We start from the raw sequence: 17,241 nt of genomic DNA on the forward strand, positions 1-17,241 counted from the left end.
AGTCAGACAATTGTGTAGGAGCAGACTCATAGTCGAGTATAAAACCCTTGCCTAAGGAAATTAAAGGGTACGAGAAAGTGATCTAAATGGTCAGACCTAACCCAATGCACAAATTATAAATTTTATCTGGACTGAAAAGGTACATATCCTGTTAATCTCAAGTGTCAACAAAGTATTATATTGGGATAATTAGGTCTTTATTTGTTAGGCACTTGAGATTCTGTTTGGCTGGAGAAGACCTAATTATGTTCCCCTCAGCCAATGCACCTTCCTTGGAACCCCCCTGAAAATTAGCCAAAACCACGTCCTTAATTTCATTCAGGTACCGAACTCCCTTAAACATGTCAACGACCATGTTAGCTCCAGTGGTCTCGGGACCAAAACACAGATCTTCTTTGTAAGATCCTTGTCCCAGCCAAACTCTTCAGACAAGATCTTCATGGACGAGACTGCTCGACCACCCATAAGCCTTGGACACAAAGACCTAATAAATCAGCTTATTGATTCTTAAATCAAAGCAGCTACACCCATTCCTCTGGCTTCCATAAATAGTGGCATCAGTGTTATCTTAACTTGAACAATTTATGGTGGATTATTACCTCCTGCACCCACGGAACTGCTTATCTCTGTATTTCATCGACCTCAAATCTTATATTTAATCATGCACCTTTTATACAGGTTTTAATTCTAATGTTTCATCTGTAGAAGAAGACTGCCACCACCTGTCATCTGATTCTAGCCATGAAGCCAAACAGAAGAGATATCAGTGACTTTTTCAAGCACAAGCAGCAGCCAGAGATCGTTCCCCCGACACAGACAGCGAATGTAGTTCAAACTTCAAAGGTAGGACTTGAGCAGTTGTCAAACTTTTCAAAGCTGAACCCCATGAAGATTAAAGAAAAAATGTGAAACTAGGTCACTAATTCAGTATCAACAAAGACCCAGTCGAAGTCAAGATACTTCCAGAACTAAAAGAAGGGTTAAGTAGTATTACCCCCCACTAGATGAGCCAATTAGGATTTCCCCCCACTAGATTAGGGTTTCCCCCCTACACACACACGGTCAATTTGGATTGACCGTTAACTTTCAAATCAAATAACTGAAAATGACACAAATGCCCTCATTGTTTTCAAAAAGAAAATATTCAATTTTAATTAGGTGGGGGCAATTGTGTCATTTCCAGTCATTTGACCTAAAAGTTAACAGTCAAACCAAGTTGACCGTGTGTTGGGGGGACCGGGGGAGACCCTAATTTCACATCTAGTGGAGGGAAATCCTAATTGGCTCATCTAGTGGGGGGTAATACTACTTAACCCCGAAAAGAATTAAGAATTTTACTTCAACAGGATTACGAGCATACAGAATACAAACATTAAGGATAAAGTCTTCAAAATGTTACCACATTGAGAATGCAATTGACCTAGAATGACTTCTTCACCAATTACATTACATATGAACAGAAAAATAATGAACATGGTGAAAGTTTGACCAATGGGAAACTCTCTCCCCCCCCCCCCCTCCCCAAATCAAATCATGATCTTTTCATTCATACTTTACACTCATTCTCAGAAATGAACAAGTAAAAATCGTCAATTAGACTATAATGTTTTAAAACAATATGTTCGCTTAAAAAAATTGTTAACAACTATTATCAAGCATATTACAAAATGACTAGAGAGGTAACCTTAATTTTCTATTGTCGCGCCCTAGGCCCAGAGTTTGTCCTCTACATAAATAATACGTCAACAAAATATTAGTTAACTGAAAAACAAAAAACAGCAAAAAAAGACGACAACAACAACAACAAAAAAGAAAAAAGGGCTACCACCTCTTCACATGATGTAAGGGAGATCACTTCCAAATTTACCACCCAACACAAACCATCCATGCATTTCGTAGTACGTCAAGGTCTGGTTATAGTAGCGACATAGCATCCAACGCCTTTGGGATCGACACTCTAATAATTACTAGAACAAGTACATTAAACATACACAATTACACATCTACAGGGCAACCGAAAATATACCATATCTGGGTATGAAAAGTAACTCTTTTGTCACGTAACAGCTCGGACCATATTACCATAGTGCTTTAGTCCTTTAAGGCACCATATGGCTACTAAATCTTCTGTGAAATTGGCTCCATACATGCACTGAGACACAAGCTCCCTTCCACCTTGTCAGTTGTCACCAGGTATCCACAAGTATTAACTTATAAGAAATTTTGTTAGAGACTACAACTTCAGATAACCATTAATCACTAATCACAGTTGTTCAGTTCTGTTATAACCCTCTAACTAAAAAAGCCCTGGATGAAAATCATTAAACTATACAAGGAAGCCAAAAATCCAAATCAATCTACTGACCAAATAATGTTACGCTTATTATAAATCATCTAGTGTATACACCGCAGAACCTGTTTGGACATCTTTTGTGTTTGAGTGTGTGTTTTGGGGTTTTATTTTTTAGTTTGCTCACTGCAGAACATATTGCCAATAACCAAATCTATTGTGTGTGCCCACTCGTGTGTTTTGGGTTGGGGTATCCCATGACAACCAACCCCCTAACTTTGGATTAAAATGCCTAGTGTAGTCGTTATCCTTATCGTGCTACAAGATATCATGGCTCCAACAAGGCAGACCATACTGGCTATGTAGCCCATGACACCTCCTCTAGTAACGAAGCATGCCCACAAACCAAACCACCACATGGCTTTGTGCAAAAGATATAACCTAAGAATTCGTAATGAAAATGAAAAATTATTCAACGATCGACCAGGAAAGCCTTCGGTATAGAATAAATATTTGTCACCACTTGACAGACTGCAGGTCTTGGATGGAACTGAACAACGTACGATTTTAAACTACAGAGACAAAGCAAGAAAATCACACTAATAATAATAATGTACAATCCACACAGATTTATTTCAAAAAAAACTTCTGAAACTCAAAATAGAAACTACCAGAACATGTGAGAATCTAATAAGACATTAGGGGGTAATGCTAGAGCATGTCATGTGGAGGTTCATACGACATTGAAGTAGAAATTAACCATACTTCTCAAAATCCCGAGGAAACAGTCCCACCATAAAGACACGGGATATGTGAAAGTGCAACCACAAACTCAAGGACAGTAAAGGTTGACATCACCACAAACACAACAAGAATCTTTTGAAAACCAAATGACATACAAAAAAAGTCTGAAAAAAGAGCTGCGTTAGTATTTGCGAAAAAAAATGAGTATACAATAACTAGATGGCAGCTTTTCGAAATAATACAGTTAATCATTGTTTCAAAATCAGGTAAATACTTTTGGCTTAAACAAAACCATTTTCAAAATCATTAATTGTTCCAAGCTAACTGTTTAGGGTGTGTACATAACAATTATATATAGTAATTCTAGCATCAAAGCAAACAGTAGTCGATGGGTCGAATCAACCATAGAATGGACTACAATTTAGCAAAGAAGAAAAAATTATACATACCAAAGTTAAGGTATCCATAAGCCCACAACCAACTTTAGACAATATATGCATAGATGAAGGTCTGGATGTTTGAAAGCGGGATTGGTATCCCCTACAGGTATCACTGTGTGACTAAGGGCGGGATATGCCAACATATTGGGCTTGAGATGATTTGTGAAGTATAAAATAACCTACAACATATAGTTCATCAAGGACAAAGATTTCACAGTTGATTTACCAACTCAGATAAGGAAAATTAAATTTAAGTTAACTAGAAGAGAGATTCATACCAGTGAGTATCTTATTGATGGAGCCACTATAATACTCAAACATCACATACTGGCCACACAGACAACCAAGCTGCCAAATTTTCAGCGTGTGGATAATGTCCAGGAATCACACAACCCCATGTAGCTTTCCACCTCCTACTTGGTACGCTATATCCCTTGTCATAATCACCATTGAAATTTTTTCTAAGATTCGTGCGAAAATTTTCTGAAACTTGATGCAGAAAGACCATTGACATTGAAAATAGCATTAATATTAATAATAATCTATTAAGAGATGTACTGAATTTTTTAAAAGCATTGGAAAAACAAAAGAACATGTATAGATTAGAGTGGAGGCGGAATGGGGTGGGGGATTAGCATATTCTCTGTCGAAAATATATACGAAAGTCATGTAAAAGTAAGGAAGCAGATAAACATGTGGAAATTTGAAAAAGGAGGCAAAGTTTTCATTATAACTTTACTAGTATACTGCGTGGCAGTGGGGAGTGAGTGGAGCTGCAGGGGAGAGAGAGAGTTGGGTGATGCGGGGGAGAGGGTATTGGGGGGATGAAAAAATGAGAGAGAAGTTGAGGACAGACAGACAGACAGAAACCAACCAAGTTGGTTTTTGTCCGCATAGCCCCCCTTCTGCCAAGATCGTTTGCTCTGCTCACTCGATAAGGGCATTCCCAATGCATCCCTCTTATTCACCTCCACCTCCGCGTCAGCTCTATTTCCCCTCTTTTCCACCGTTTTGGTGAAAAGCAATGTGAGGCTGCCAATACAAAGGTGACTATTATTCTTGGACGGAGATGTTTGATTCCGTCTGAATGTAAAAATCAAAAAAATGCGCCGGACGGAATGAAACATCCCGTCTGAAGTTTTAAAAAAAACCGAAAAAAAGTCGAAAAAACACGCGAGACAGAATGAAACATTCCGTCCGAAGAAAAAAAAACGAATTTTTTTAAAAAACACACACAAAACGGAATAAAACATCCCATCAGAAGTTTCCAACTCGGCTATTATCTCGGTTGAAGATTTAACTCGTTTTGACTTGGGAAAATAGTCACCTTGATATTTACCTTTGTATTGGGCAAATGCTTTTGACCATTTGGAGGTGAATATTGTCACATCCCCTTGATATTCAAATGCATTGAAATGCTCTTAGAGAAGGAAGTTTATCTCCCTACTTTGTTGTTTGAGACCCGGTCCTTAGATGCCCTTGGGATGTCCCTTAGAAGTCTTGAATTGTTGTGTAAAGTAGGTAGTTTGAATGTTCTTTTTTTTTTTTTTTTTTTTCCTCGATGAAATAGACACATATTTATATATTGATCATAGAACCATAGGATCGAGTTTAGCATCTAACATACAAGTCGGAAGAGTTAGCATATTGTTCTCAGCTGGTTTACCCATGCGACCAATTGATCGCGATCCCCATTTGAATCTCTACTAATCCACCTAACCCTGTAGAATCAGAAAGAGTTAAGGAGTTGCTTTACAAACTTTTGTAAAGCTAACAATGGCCAAGGACATTCTGTATCATTCAAAGCCTTAACAACCTCTGCATTATCTCCTTCAAAGACAAAACTCTGCTCTGGCAAGGCACAAGCTAGTATGGCGCCACTTCGCTGCAGAACCATCTCTGCCTTTCCATCGTGTCCTTTTGCTCAAGCTCCTAGCTTCTTTGCTCCTACCACCTTCCCTTCATCATTTACTGCCAAACATCCTGCTCCAGCACAGCCAGTTTCCCTGTAAAAAGAAGCATCAAATCTAACAGTGATACAATTGTTTGGTATAGTAGATAAGAAAATATCATTTAAGGAGTTTGAGGTGGAGGGACTAGTTGCTTCATGTTGGTTCAGCTAGTCTTCTTGGAATGCTATAAAGCATTTGTGCGCCTCCATGGAACACCTCCTTAGCAACCTTCCTCTGTTAACAGTTTTATGTTCAAACTTTGCTTCATTTCTCATGGTCCAGAGCCCATGGAGAATGAAACGACATAGTATACCAGCCTGATGAGAAATGTGTTCCTCATAGCTATTTCTCATTAACAGGAATTGAAGAATCTTTTCTCTAATGCAGTCTTCTGCACTTGAATAAAGGCCCACAGCAGAAGCATACCACACCGTTTTTGACCAATTACAACCAAAGAAGAGGTGTTGTTCAGATTCCATAGTCATGTCACAAAAAGGACATGCAAAGTCCCCTGTCATGCCTTTTGTGAAAACACGTAGGTTAAGTTCCTCAAAGATATCTTTACTTTATTGATTTCGAGGTATTTAAATAGGAATAGGAGATTACAACCGACTTGAGAGATTCTCTCTACTTATCTAACTATCTCTACTTATCTAACTAGAAACGAATGAATGAAAGAGTCTGAGAGTCCAACTCTTATCAAGTATTTTCTGATTTGTTGGAGTGTACGGATATATTAATAGTCCCCTCAAAGGTGGAGCGTTCAAGGATCGAGCATACATCTTGCCAATCAAATTGTCAAATTGATCTACGCCCAATGGTTTTGTAAAAGCGTCTGCTTGGTGTAACCTTTGGAAGATATAAATTGAGGAGCTAAAAGCTTGACTGAATCTTCTCTCTAATGAAGTGACAATCAAGTTCTATGTGTTTAGTGCTTTCGTGAAAAACAGGGGTTGTTGGCAATATGCGGTCGCGGCTTTGTTATCCGCAGTAACATATCCGATGGGAGAAGGATGAGAAATTCCAAAATCACGTAACAAGTATTGTAACCACTGTAATTCACAAGTGAGAGTTGCCATAGCCCCATACTCGGCCGAGGAAGAACGGGATATTGTGACTTGTTTCTTAGTTTTCCACGAAACAATATTAGATCCCAAAAAAGTACAATAACCAGTGGTTGATCGTCTAGTATCTGGGCATCCTGCCCAATCAGAGTCACAGTAACCACGTAATTGAAGTTTGCTAGAAGAGGATAAAAATATCCCTTTATCAAGAGAGCCTTTCAAATAGCGAATCACTCGGTGAGCTGCATCAAGATGCGTAGTGCGAGGGGATTGCATAAACTGGCTTAGAATGTTAACTGAATAATTAATATCTGGGCGTGTCACCGTTAGATAAATAAGGCAGCCCACTAAGCGACGATATGTAGTCGGGTCAGGAAGCAATGTACCACTCTCTTTAGATAATCTGAGTTTCTGCTCCATAGGAAAATCAGCAACCCGTCCACCAAGAAAACCGGTATCTTTGAGAATGTCTAAAATATATTTCCTTTGAGAGATGAAAAGGCCCTTGTGTGAGTGAGCTACCTCAATGCCAAGGAAATATTTCAATTTCCCCAAGTCTTTGATGTAAAACTTTGCTTCGAGAAATTGTTTGAATTGTTTAATAGCATATTCATCATTGCCAGTGATAATAATATCGTCCACATAGGCGAAGAAAAATCGAAGAACCCGCGCCTTTATGATAAATGAAAAGAGAATAATCGGACTTGGATTGAGAAAAGCTGCAGCAAGTAGTGTAGAAGAGAACTTGGCAAACCATTGGCGAGAAGCTTGTTTCAAACCATAAATTGATTTGTTGAGCTTACAAACACGAGTGTCCCCCTTTCGAGCAAAACCGGGTGGAAGTGTCATATAAACCTCTTCATGTAGATCACCTTGTAGAAAAGCATTGTTAACATCAAGTTGGTGTAGAGACCAACGTTTAACACCTGCAATAGATAGTAAAAAACCTAACGGTGACCAATTTGGCAACCGGTCGCGAAAGTATCATGGTAATCTAGCCCATGAATCGAGTAAAGCCCTTAGCAACTAATCGCGTGCTTTAGGACGCTCAAGAGTACCGTCAGATCGATACTTGTTTCTGAAAACCCATTTGCAAGGGATTGCCTGTTTGTTGGGAGGGAGAGATATAAGTGTCCATGTGTTGTTCTTTTCCAGGGCTTCAATTTCCTTTGTCATAGCATCCTTCCATTGAGGTATTTTAACAGCTTGGGAATATGATTTTGGTTCATCTGTAGAACAAATAGTGGAAAGAAACGACTTGTGTGCAGCGGAAAAATTAACATTATAAGTATATTGGTTAAGAGGATATGGTGTACCTTTCAACCTGGAGTTAGATGAAGAAGGGGAACATTCATGACTAGCTGTAGAGCATATGTAGTGCTTAACCAAATAAGGAGGAGGGCGCCGAATTCTTTCTGTCTTATCAGGAGGTGGTGTACTGGTAGATGGAGAAGTTTGTGTGGAATTAGATGGTATAGTTGTTGGTGGAGTAGCCAAGGATGGACTGGTATTGGAAGTTTGGTGTGGTGTGTATTTTGTGAAGGAGGTGTGGGGGGGGGATTCATTGAGTAAAGGAATTGTGATTCCATAATTACTTGGGAGGAGCGTGGAATATCTGTTGGACTATCATCATATGAAGGATTGTCATCTAAGGATAATGGTAAAACATGAGAGGATTGTATTGGTGATATGGGTATGTCACGAAAGGGGAAAATACCTTCATGAAAAGTAACATGGCGAGAAGTAGATATAGCATTAGTTGTAATATCAAAAATGCGATAACCTTTTTGTGCATGTGGATAGCCAAGAAACACCCCAGGTTTAGCCCTCTGATCAAATTTATGTTGAATGTTATTATTGTGCATAAAACATAAGCTGCCAAAAACTCGTAAGCGAGAATAATCAGGTTTTGAACCAAACAAAATTTCTTGTGGGGATTTGTGTGATAAAAGAGGAGTTGGCAGTTTGTTAATTATGTATGTGGCTGTGAGAACACATTCACCCCAGAATTTTAAAGGTAAATGTGCCTGAAATCGAAGAGCTCTAGCTACTTCAAGAAGATGACGGTGTTTCCGTTCTACAACCCCGTTTTGTTGGGGAGTTCCAACGCAACTTCGTTGGTGAATGACACCATTGTCTACAAAATTTTTTTGCATATCTTTAGATAAAAATTCAGTTCCATTATCGGAACGTACACCTTGTATTGTTGGAAAAATTTCAGCACCGTTGTTAGAAAAAATACGATGTATGTGATGCTGAAATTGAGTGTGAACCATGGAAAAAAAATATTGCAAAACTTGTTTTGTGTCAGATTTAAAATGCATGAGATAGAGCCAAGTGCAACGGCTAAAATCATCTACAATGGTTAAAAAATAACGAGAACCATTTAATGAAGGTTGAGAAAAGGGGCCCCATATATCGCAATGAATCAAAGCAAAAGGTCTAGTAGTATTAATTGAACTCAAAGGAAAAGATAAACGAGCTTGTTTTGCTTGAGGGCAAATATTACAAGGTTTATTTTCAGAACAAGAAATAAATGGAACCTTGTTAACTAGACGATGGAGAGTGGGATAAGAAACATGGCCAAGGCGCCAATGCCATAAATCAATGGTAGGTGGTTTGATGACGGCCATTGCTGAAGCCGCTTGAAAATAATACAACCCTTCATGAATGTTACCCTTCCCAATCGTCCTCTTCGTTGATTGGTCCTGAAAAACACATTCGTGAGGAAAAAATGTTAATACACAATCATTTGATTTGGTAAGTTGGCTGACTGATAAAAGGTTAAACTTGAAAGATGAAATAAAGAAAACATTTTCAAGTTTAATGAATTGGGACAACAATTGTGACAATTACCAACATGAGTTACAAATGCATTTGAGCCATCGGAAGACCAACGGAAAAGGATGTGGACATGGTTTATAAGAGGAAAAAAGTGATAAACTATAACACATGTGATTAGAGGCTCCTGTATCAATAATCCACACTGAATTGGTGGGAACGGTAAGGGCAATACCTGCTAGATTTGCATTGAAATCTGCACTACCTGAAGAAAGCATGGCAAGTAATTTGTTATACTGTTCCTTAGTGACGCTAGGAGTTGTGACCATTTCTTGTTCTTTGTTCTTTGTTGCGTTCTGGTGTACATCAGATTTCTTTGGAGGATAGCCATGGAGCTTGAAACAACGATCTATAGTGTGGTTATCTCTTCCACAATGATCGCAATGAAAACGTGGTTTTTGATTGCCACGATTGAAATGGTTTCCACGATACGCGGGCTTTGCAGCAAGTGCAGCTGCTTCTGGAATAGGAGATGAAAAAGAATGTATCTCTTGCTGTTTTTCTTCTTGACGAACAAGAGAGTAAATCTTGGTAATGGCAGGAAAGGGCTCCATGAGAAGTATTTGGCTGCGAAGTGGTTTGTACCTATCATGGAGACCTTGAAGAAATTTCATTGCTCGATCATCAAGGATTTGAACTGCAAGAAGCTTGCCATAACCACAAGTACATGGCTGAATTATAGCGAGAGAATCAAGTTCATTCCACAAGGACTTGAGCTTGGTAAAATAAGCAGAGATAGACAGGTCATCTTGCTTTGTGTCTTTAATATATTCCTTGAGTTGAAAGACTAATGGAGCATTTGATTGAGAGTAACGTCCGTTAAAGGTCCTTCCAGATTTCTCTTGCAGATTCAGAGTATGCAATGCTTCCACGAATTTCAGGATTCACAGAATTGAGTATCCAGCAGGAAACAAGATCATTACATCTTTGCCATTGAAGAATTTCAGCAGCATCAGTTGGTTTGTCAATCGTACCATTAACAAAACCAAATTTGTTCTTCGCTCGTAAGGCCATAGTTATGGCACGAATCCATGTGTTGTAATTGTCACCTGATAAAGAAGGAGCAACCAACACAGTGGATGGATTGTCTGAGTGATGCACAAAAAAAAGACCATTTGAGGAAACCTAAGTTGCATTAGACTCTGGTGTTCCAGGAGTTGGTGGTGCATCCATTGAACAAAGTAAATAGGGAGGAAGCTAAAAAAAAAATGTTTTAACTTGAATAAAATTGTTGCTCTGATACCATGTGAAAACACGTAGGTTAAGTTCCTCAAAGATATCTTTACTTTATTGATTTCGAGGTATTTAAATAGGAATAGGAGATTACAACTGACTTGAGAGATTCTCTCTACTTATCTAACTATCTCTACTTATCTAACTAGAACTGAATGAAAGAGTACAGAGTCCAACTCTTATCAAGTATTTTCCTGATTTGTTGGAGTGTACAGATATATTAATATAGAGGCCAAAGTTTCCCCAACTGGAAGAGCCCTCATGTAGAGTTTCCATAAGAACAAATGGATATATGCAGAGAGTTTAGATTGCCAAATTAGGGTAATAGTTTTGGGGTTAACACTTGAAGACTGCCCACCCCCAGAGCCCTTTTTAAGGAACTTGTAGGCAAACTTGACAATTAATACCCCATTGCCATCCCCAACCCATTTCATCTTGTCCCCCTGAGCCCCTATTGGTCTTATAATGACCTCCTGAATATTCTTGCTAATGAGTGGGTGGAATAAGTTGTCCAACTTGTCCACATTCCATCCCCCAATCAAGCAGAAATAGATTCACTACATGAAGGTTTTCCAATTGGGGGCATTCCACCCCTAATTCCTTTAAAGTAACAGGGGTACCCTCCTTACACAGCCAAGGGTCATTAAGAATGTAAGTAGTGGTACCATTCCCAATACTCCAAATCAAACCACCACAAATTTTAGAGACAACTTTGTGTATACCCTTCCAGAAGTAGGAAGCAGTATCAGGTGGTTTATCCACATCCCCAATTCAGCTTTTTCCATAGATGCTAGATAGGGTTCTAGTCCAAAGTGATTCAAGATCAGTAGCTGCTTTCCATGGAAGTTTATAAAGCATGGCTATATTTATATCCCTTGCTTTCCTCAACCCCAGCCCCCCAACTTTCTTGGGCTTACAAATGTGCTCCCACCCTATGGTGTGGACACTACTAGACTTATATGATCCATTCCAGAAAAAATACCTACAAGCTCTATCCATCTTCTCACAAGTGCTGATAGGGAGTAAATATGTTGCCATAGCATAAAGGGGTGTAGCCTGAGCTACAAATTGGATTAAAGTTGCTCTCCCAGTTTGGGAGAGCACCTCAGCCACCTTAGCTTTCCAACCCTTTATCTCGTTGTTTACTCTGTCCACCAAGTATTCAAAGTCCTCTGTCTTCTTTTGTGAAAGCATAATGGGCACACCCAAATATTTGTCCTTAGGTTAAGTTCAAAGTTCTTCATCCTCCAGAATCTTTTATGTTTAAGTTTATTTCTAAACTTAACATTTTGACTAAAGAAGAGACTAGATTTGCCAAAATTTATCTTCTGTCCTAAAGCCTCACAGTACTCAGGTATAAATCTGTCCAGGGGGGTTCCATTCAAGAGTATTTGGAAGGAAACTATAACACCCCGTGTTTTTATTATTTTATTTTTCCTAATAATAATAATAATAGATAATAGATAAAATAAAATAGGATAAGTGTTAGTGGAAATAGGAGACGTGTTCTTCCCTATTTCGGGGGTTTGTTTTTAAACAAAAAGAAAATAGAATGGGGTTGGTCAAAAACACAGCGAGGGTTTTAGAAAAAAAAATGGAGTTTTACTGAAAGAAGAAAAGGAAGAGTTTTATTCTGAGATCTAGCTGATAGTTGGAGCGCGCTACAAGTGAGTAGATTTTTACGTTTTTTTTATTTCTCGTTTACTATAGATTGTACAGTATTGTTCACATGCTCATTTATCAGATATCTTGTGTAGTGTTAACTCACGATACAATTGTGAATAAACGTCTGTCTCGGAAAAACTTAAAACGAAAGTGGTGTTTGAATCGATGATGGCAGCCAGAAAAAAGCAATTGGTCTAACTTATTGGCTATCGCCGGCTTCGGCTTTTAGTCAAAAGCCAAAAGAAACAACTCGCACTATTTTTGTTTTGTGTGAATGTGATTGTTTATGTTTCTTTGTAAATGTTATGGTGGAACTAGATAAGTGTCTATCGCCTAATTGATTGTATTTGGCGGTTGGTGGTTGTTGGTGTCGCGGAGATGGAGCTTTTGCAGAGCAAAGAATGGCGCCCAAAGTTTTGGTGTTATTTGAATTATTGTTTTGTTTGAATTTGGCTAAATGCGTGGTGAAGTAGAGGTGATTGTTTGAGAGTGGGAGTGTTGTGAAGCTTGAACGACCATTAATGGCGTTCAAGCAAGAACCAAATCGTCCGATTTTTGTTGCTTCAAGGATTGGTTGTTTGAGTTTGTTTTGAGGTTATACTTGTTGGTTGTGGTGGAAGCGGTTAAATACTAGTTTGGAAATTTGTGAAGCTCTAAGCGACCATTAATGGCGTCGATCCCGTTTTTGTCAAGATAAGGAAATCGCGTTATGATGGTATCGGTTGATGGGGTTTTTCCGGGGTCAAAACCGATAGGATGATGGAGGTGGGTCAGTGGTGGATTAGTGGTGGCTGACGGTGGAGAGGAGCTGCTTGGAGAGATGTTGGAGGAAGAGGGCGACTGTTGGGTTAGTTGGGCCTTGGGCGAAACTTGTTGGTTTTGTTTGGGCCTTAACTTGTTTTGGTTTGGGGTCGGGTCCATAGTATTTTAAGTGGATCTTCAAGTTGGGCCAACCCAGTTTATGGGCCGGGTTAAGGCTTAAGTTATTGAACCTGGTCAGCTTAGAGGAGTTTGGGGTTGGTTGACTGCTGTTGACCCTTGGCAGGTCGACTTTGACTTTGACCAGAGTTGACTTTTGACCAGTTGACCCAATTTGACTTTTGAACTCGGATTATGATTTGGGCTATTAGGATAGGTCTAGGACTATTAGCATGCTTGGCTTTAGGCTAAGACCTTTATATATACGTGTGTATGTGTATTAACTACTATGTAATGTTTTCGTCTTTTATGATATACAACGTTATGACATTTAGACATTAATCTAATTAATAACGCATAAACCAAATACATGAATCAAGATACTCCTTTGTTCTCTGAAATGATATATACAATAAAGTTCAATAATGCGTAAACCAATTTACCACCTCTTTTAGAACTCTCTACGCCATAAGTTTTGGAATTGAGTTTTATGACTGCTGATGTCATATATTAGGTGGGCATTTATTGAATGTGCCATAAATGGCCCGTTAGCGTTATATAGGGGTATTCATTGAATGTGCCATGAATGACCCGGGTATTCATTGAATGTGCCATGAATGACCAAATTGTTTGGACTGCCCTAGAGAGGAACTAAGGTATTCGCCTTGCGGGTTAGTTGTATTATTTGATTATGCGAGTGTTTGGGTTACTTTTGAATACCTAATATAATGTCTACATATGTTATATAGAAGTTCTAACTTTCTTTTGCAGGAGGGTAGGACTAGGGGTGTCTCTTTTCGCCGAATTTCCGATTTTTCCGAAATCCGACTTGAAATTGGTCTGGCTTTGGGTGTAGTTTTCATGGGCCGATTTTCCGATTTTCTGATTTCCGAAAATTCCAAAAAAAATTTGGATAGGATTTGGATATAATTCTAAAATCCGATCCGATCCGAAATTTCCGATATTATTGCCAATTTATTAAGAAAATATATATTTCTCTCACTATCCACTTGATTAGATCTCAACCGTTAATTCATTTTTTAGTTTTTTACTTCCAAAAACAAAACAAAAACATAATCTAGCTGCTACTTCCCCACTTGAATTGGACCACTCTACTGTCATTACACCGTCTGCCATAACAACAATGATATGAAAAAAAATGTCATTGAGCCATACAATGACTTCCAGACCAATCCAAAAGCCAAATTCCAATAGATAGAATATTATGTAAAGCTACTTAGAGTCCAAGACCATAATCCATTATTTTAGACACTTCACGCCTTCAATTTCCCACACCTAAAAAAAAAAAGATTGAAACATTACAAATACTCATACCTCAACAGAATGCAATGCTTGCTATTGGTAGCTGCAGGTTCTTTTTATCGTTTTTTCTTGGATCGCTTGTTTGAATGAAAATGGGTTTTCTCAATAAACAAGTGTGTATTGTTGTTGGTACATTGGTGTTGTGGACATGGTTTTCTCTCCCTACAATGAACATTGGCGTATGATATTCCAAAAATAATTGAAAGTAAAGAGATCTTTGAAAATTTACCAAGTATTCCGAAATTTTTGAGTTATTTCGAAATTTCCGAAAGTTTTGAAATTGGAAATATATTTTGAATCCGAAAAAAAATTGGATCGGATTTGGCTAGCATATTAGGTTCCGAAAAAAATTTGGAAAAATTCCGAAGGAGATTAATCCGATCCGATCCGATCCGAAGTCACCCCTAGGTAGGACTTAATAACATTTTTGTGCAGGGACGCGGTCCTACCCTTATACAGCAGTGGATATCGGTAAGTTTTAATTCAAAGTTTTAGATATTAAAACGAGTTATTAGAATGAGTTAATATAATGGAAGTTTTGCTTGGGAAGAAACTATGCGGTTGAAATGAGAACTCCAATTGCCTTCCAAGCCGAGAATGATTAAGTTATGGAAAAATATAACGGATTGTTTGGATAATTAAAGTATGATAATATTATATGTGGTTAGTCTACTCGCACTCAAGCAAATTCTATTTTGTCAATCCCATGTTTGCTTTGTTTTGCTTAACGGGGTGTTCTTGGGAACATAGGTGGAAGGCAATGGAACCGCGGCGTGTGATTTGGATTCTTGCCTGGAGCAGTCCAGGAGGTTATTTTATTAGGTCTAATCTTTTGGAAGTATATAATAACGTAGTTTTCTTTTCATATGACATGAAAATACGATGTTGAAGACCTGTTATTCTTAGAGTGGTTTGATGTTTTATTGGGACGGAAGATAGACTTTTTATAAAGAAATAAAGAGAAATTTTGGAGATTATTTTTGTTGTTAAGATTCTTTTAGGATGTGGGTTTTCGGTTTTGGCATGTGTAGTATCCACCCCGTCATAGCCTGGGTTTTTAAACAATTGAATATAGTGATGTTTGAGATATTTATATTTCAAATATTCATTGTTTAATTGTTTAGAAATTCGGGCTGTGACATAAACAGTGGATAGACATTGCAAAACCAACTGTCTCCATCTTTGAATGAACCCTAAATGTTCAAAGATCCCCTCAAGGAAAGATCATTCAACCCTATCATAGGCTTTGGCCATGTCCATCTTAAGGGCAATTCACCCCTCATTTTTATTTTTCATATGTTTCATATTGTGAAAGACCTCACAGGCAAGGCCAATGTTATCCCCTATACTCCTCCCCTTAATGAAGCCTCCTTGGAAGGGGGACACAATCTTATTAATGTGACACTTTAATCTATTAGCCATAATCTTAGATATAATCTTATAGCAAAAGTTACACAAGCTTATGGGTTTAAACTTGGACATGTGATCAGGATTAGAAACTTTTGGGATCAAAGCTATATATGTTTCATTAAAGGTAGGATTAAAGAAGCCAGTGATAAAGAAGTCTTTCACAAAGGCTATGATACTACTTCCAATAGTGTCCCAACACTTTTGAAAAAAGACTCCTTGGAACCCATCAGGTCCAGGATCCTTTAAACTGCACATGCTTTTTACCACAAGCCAAATATCCTCATTAGATGGGACAGTAGTGAGCAGATCATTCTCTCTGTCATAAATACATGGTTCAAAAAGATCAAGAATCCTATTATTAGGTGCAGGATGATCAATAGCAAAGATATCAATGAAATAATCATTAACAGCTTTGCCAATGTCCTGCCTACCTTCTTGTCAGTACCCCTCATTGTTCTTGATCTTATCAAATTTTTTTTTCTACGATATATAGTAGACAGGTGAAAGAATCTAGTATTATTGCCCCCTTCCTTGATATACTAGTTTGTAAATTTCTGTTTCCATAACAACTCTTCTTTATTATACCAGTCAAAAAGCTTGGATTTAAGATCTCTAGCTATGTTGTGCGATTAACATCATTAAAAGGTCTCATCAAAATATGTGCAAGTTTTTTTTGAGTTTCCTTGATGTTATAAGTGATATTCCCAAAAACATGTTTATTCCAACCTATAAGACTCTTTTTAGTAGCATGCAATCTAGAAATAACATTACAATCAGGGAGATCATACATTACTGAATTCCAAGCATCATCTATTCAAGGTAAGCAGGATTCATCATGTAGCCACATATCAAAAAATCTAAAGGGCTTTGGACAATTATCTTCCTATTTTTTCAACTGAATGTGCAGGGATAGATGATCCGAAGAAGCATTTACATGAGTTCTTACTTGGACATGAGGGAACAGAGTCAACCACTCAGTTGTTGTTAAGGCTATGTCAAGCCTTTCCAAAACATGGTCCCCTAGTCTTCTATTATTGTTCCAGGTGAACTTGGTTCCTATAAACCCAAGAACCACAAAACCCAAATCATTGATCAAACTATTGAAGTCAATAAGTATTTATTCTACTATCCCCCCCCCCCCCCTTTTCATCCAGAGTATAAATGGCATTGAAATCACCAAAAAGACACCAAGGTCCAGGAACTAGAGTAGCAATCTCTCTCAGTTCATTCCATACTCAGATGCGTTGGCTAGGCACAGGATTCCCATAAATAAAGGAGAAATACCAAACATTATTGCTATAGTAATTTATAAGCTTACCTATTACTTGGTTTTTTGTATCCCCAAGTATTTCCAAGTCCAC

General features: G+C 38.1%; 1 protein-coding gene and 1 long non-coding RNA gene across 6 annotated transcripts; both read right to left on the reverse strand.

The window, feature by feature from the left end:
- Positions 1 to 97: 97 nt before the first annotated feature.
- LOC147513373 (uncharacterized) lies at positions 98 to 4,470 on the reverse strand. Of its 5 annotated transcripts, none has more exons than XR_015215424.1 (3): positions 3,753 to 4,402; positions 1,685 to 2,175; positions 98 to 876 (listed from the first exon to the last, which is right to left on the reverse strand). It is a non-coding gene; the product is annotated as an uncharacterized LOC147513373 (long non-coding RNA). The 5 variants fall into 5 exon arrangements; XR_015215427.1 differs by having other exon boundaries at positions 1,685 to 3,653; positions 3,753 to 4,347; XR_015215425.1 differs by having other exon boundaries at positions 1,685 to 1,726; positions 1,829 to 4,347.
- A 3,675-nt stretch (positions 4,471 to 8,145) lies between these two features.
- On the reverse strand, positions 8,146 to 10,345 carry LOC147513374 (uncharacterized). Its single transcript, XM_086599629.1, has 3 exons — positions 10,255 to 10,345; positions 9,507 to 10,196; positions 8,146 to 9,198 (listed from the first exon to the last, which is right to left on the reverse strand). Exons 1-3 carry the CDS (start codon positions 10,343 to 10,345, stop codon positions 9,164 to 9,166), a joined length of 816 nt encoding a protein of 271 aa, XP_086455755.1. The 3' UTR covers positions 8,146 to 9,163.
- Between the last annotated feature and the right edge of the window lie 6,896 nt (positions 10,346 to 17,241).

The sequence above is a fragment of the Coptis chinensis genome, chromosome 3 (assembly GCF_015680905.1).
Source record: "Coptis chinensis isolate HL-2020 chromosome 3, ASM1568090v1, whole genome shotgun sequence".
Lineage (NCBI taxonomy): Eukaryota > Viridiplantae > Streptophyta > Magnoliopsida > Ranunculales > Ranunculaceae > Coptis > Coptis chinensis.

Excerpts from the sequence above, each read along its gene's own strand:
- LOC147513374 (XM_086599629.1), bottom strand. The coding sequence starts at position 10,345 with ATGGCCTTACGAGCGAAGAACAAATTTGGTTTTGTTAATGGTACGATT. Across the intron at positions 10,197-10,254 it reads AATTCTTCAATGGCAAAGAT|CATTGCATACTCTGAATCTG; the intron begins GTAATGATCTTG and ends AATTCGTGGAAG. Across the intron at positions 9,199-9,506 it reads TTTCAATGCAAATCTAGCAG|GACCAATCAACGAAGAGGAC; the intron begins GTATTGCCCTTA and ends TGTGTTTTTCAG.